Genomic DNA, 2,870 nt, shown 5'->3' with positions numbered 1-2,870 from the left:
TGCAATCAGCTAATTTCGCTTTTTTTTCTTCTGTGTTAATCAACACTTTCCTTCCTGCATATCAGAGTACAAATAGTATAGTTACTCCACATCAGTAAATGTTTACGTAACCTGTCCTTTCCCAAGAATCCGGTTACACCGAATCATTTCACGCTAGACCGACTACGAAAACGTACCGGGCCGTCCACCTCAGAGGGAGCCCTTGTGTGCCATTATAAGTGGTGATGAGAAGGGGGGTTGTGGGGGGAGAAATAGGGAGGAGTAGGTGGAGGAACGGAGTGAGGGAAAGGAATAGAGGGTGGAGAAGGGGTGGAGGGAGTTGAGGGGAGGAGGGAGGAAAGCGAGTTGAGGAAAAGTAGGAATAACAGGCTTTAGGATGGGAGAAGAGTGGGAGGAGGAAAAATGAGCAGGAAGAGCAAGGCCCACAGATCTCTCCAGCCAGCCGAAAAGCCCATTAGGTCCCCTGGCTCTGTAAGAAATCCGGAGCTTACAAGTCAATGTTTGGGGCCATGTCACTATCAACATTGATAGCTGGAACCCTTGAATTTGCCTACATATAAATGTAGTTTGTTGTGAAGTAAGGAAATATGTAGAAATAGGGGGAAAATACATACAAACAGGGGAAGGATAATTGAGGTTAGTCCAACGTTCCAAGTTCCTTTTGGCTTGCCTGATAGGTACATACTTAAAAATTGCTATTTTGTAATTGTGTATTATTCTCTTCAGAGTTTATTCTCTCTCTCTGTCTCAGAATTTCAAGGTGAAGTGTGGGGTGGGAAGAGTGGGATAACTCCTTATTAACCTGAGTATTCATCAACTGCATTCGTTATATTAGACTGAACTTTAACATTACACACTGGCACCGCTTTTCCTTCCTTCGTTTTCTTAAATACCAAATCTGCCAGATAATTCAACTGAGAGTTTATCAAAGTGAAGAAATGTTTACGTTGTGTGATTATTTACCTGACAGAGGAGGGAAAGGTGCTTTTCATTTATGCTTCTCCTCCACCTCCCTCCATTCTCGGGCTACATCCTCCGTAAAATGTGGTGTGTTTCGTGCCCATGTGGGATGAAACAGCCTTTGATCAGTGTGCTCCGCACCAAATTCCAATCCCTGGGAAATGCTGGGCCTTAGCCCTGCCCCTGGCCACGGGATCCTTTTAAAGCCCCCGAATGACAATCTCCCCACTCACTTGAGCCCTCAACCGAACCTCCCCAGTCCTAAAGCCCAAGAAGCTGAGATCCTGGGACCCACGTTCCCAAGGCTCCTAGGTTCCTTCCAGCAGCGTTCAGGCTGGGAGAAGGGCTGGCTCCAGCATGCGGTTATTTCAGGATTAAGGCCCGCACAAATTAAAAGCATTTGAGAAACAAAAAGAAAAGAGGGAGTGAAAATAGAAAGGCTTAAAAACCGGAAAGAAACAGACGCCCACCCTTATTTTCCCTCCAACGTCAACAAGCAAAATGAAAACATTTCCAGGGTGATCGCTCGCAGCTACTCGCTTCCAATTCGGATTAGAAGCGGAGGAGACGCTGAAGCGGCGAGGCGAAAACGACACCGAGGCACCCGGCGCGTGAGCGACGGTCTGGAGCAGGAGAGAAGGGAAGGAAGAGACACACATACATAGCATGTGTTACCTGGTTTATTTCGAGATTGTTTGGGATTGCTTTCTCTCTGGGCACCCCTCACTGCGGAAGACCAGCAGAGGCGCCCACCACTGAGCCGCCCCCGCCCGCCGCCGCCGCAGCGCCGGAGCCCCAGGCCCGGCCTCCCCGCGGCGCCGGCGCTCCGAGCTCGCCGCCGCCCGGGCCGCAGGAACCGAGTAAGTAACCCCTCTTTGGCCCCGCGCTCGCCAGCCCACTTCCTCCTCCTCATCCCTTCCCTTCCAAACCTCTCCCGGACCCTCCTCCCCCAAGGTAGAGGACACCTCCCCCCACCCCACGCCAGGGGTGGGCCTTCCCTCCCCAACCACCCGAAGCCTCGCTGCCGTGTTACCTACACGGGGCACAATTTTCCTACGGGCTCAGCAATGCCGGAGCCGGGCCTGCAGGGCCGCCTCGGGAAAGTAGTGCCTCGCCTCCTCCATTTCCTGCCCTCTCCTCGCATCCTCTCCCTGCACTCCCACTCTGCTCGACACCGCCGCCGCCCCCGCTGGGAAAAATAAAATTGGATACCAACTTTAATCAATAAGGACAAATATTGACGCTCAAACGAAAATGACCCAATACAGGGAGAAGGAAGCCGGAAACGGGAGAGACGTGCCCCTAGAAGGGGGATTGCGGGGCCGCAGCCCGGCGCGGTGGAGGGCGCGCCGGCAAGGGCCGCGGCGCAGCGTGCTCCCGGCGTATCCCTACGCGGGTCCGCGCGGCCGCGAGGCCAAGGCCCGCGGAGAGGGGGAGGCGAGCGCCCGAGGGGGCGGGAGCCGGCGGGCGGGGCGGGGGTGGGTGGGCCCGGGCCCGCCGATTGGTCGACGGCGGGAGAGACGCTCCCGCACGCCGCCCGCTCTGATTGGCCCAACGGTAGGAAAGGTTAAACCAAAAATTTTTTTACAGCCCTAGTGTGCGCCTGTAGCTCGGAAAATTAATTGTGGCTATAGCCGCCTAGATCGCTGTCTCCCCAGCCTCGCCGCGGCCGCTCCGGGACGCGCCCGCCCGCCGCCCGGCTCTCCCCCCCTTTGGGCTGCTGCTGCTGCTGCTGTGACTGCTGCTGCGAGAGGAGGAGGAGGAGGAGGAAGCAGCAGAAGGGGGGGGGAGCGGGGGGTGGGGGGGAGACCAAGAAGTAGAGTTGGGAGCGAGGGAGCTTCACCCCCGGGGCGGTGGTTGTTTCTTTTTTCTCTTTCTTTCTTTTTTTCTTTTCCCTTTTTTTTTTTTTT

The 2,870-nt window shown here is 55.0% G+C and overlaps 1 protein-coding gene across 1 annotated transcript in view; it reads left to right on the top strand.

The window, feature by feature from the left end:
• The first annotated feature begins 2,214 nt into the window (after window positions 1–2,214).
• FOXG1 (forkhead box G1) overlaps window positions 2,215–2,870 on the top strand; it is a 6,673-nt gene continuing 6,017 nt past the window's right edge. The window contains exons 1-2 of the mRNA XM_046652676.1: window positions 2,215–2,517; window positions 2,714–2,736. Of these exons, the coding sequence (XP_046508632.1) occupies window positions 2,215–2,517; window positions 2,714–2,736 (326 nt within the window). The remainder of the gene's footprint in view (window positions 2,518–2,713; window positions 2,737–2,870) is intronic.

This window comes from Equus quagga, chromosome 2 (assembly GCF_021613505.1).
Source record: "Equus quagga isolate Etosha38 chromosome 2, UCLA_HA_Equagga_1.0, whole genome shotgun sequence".
Lineage (NCBI taxonomy): Eukaryota > Metazoa > Chordata > Mammalia > Perissodactyla > Equidae > Equus > Equus quagga.
This window is presented reverse-complemented; position numbering and strand designations above follow the sequence as displayed.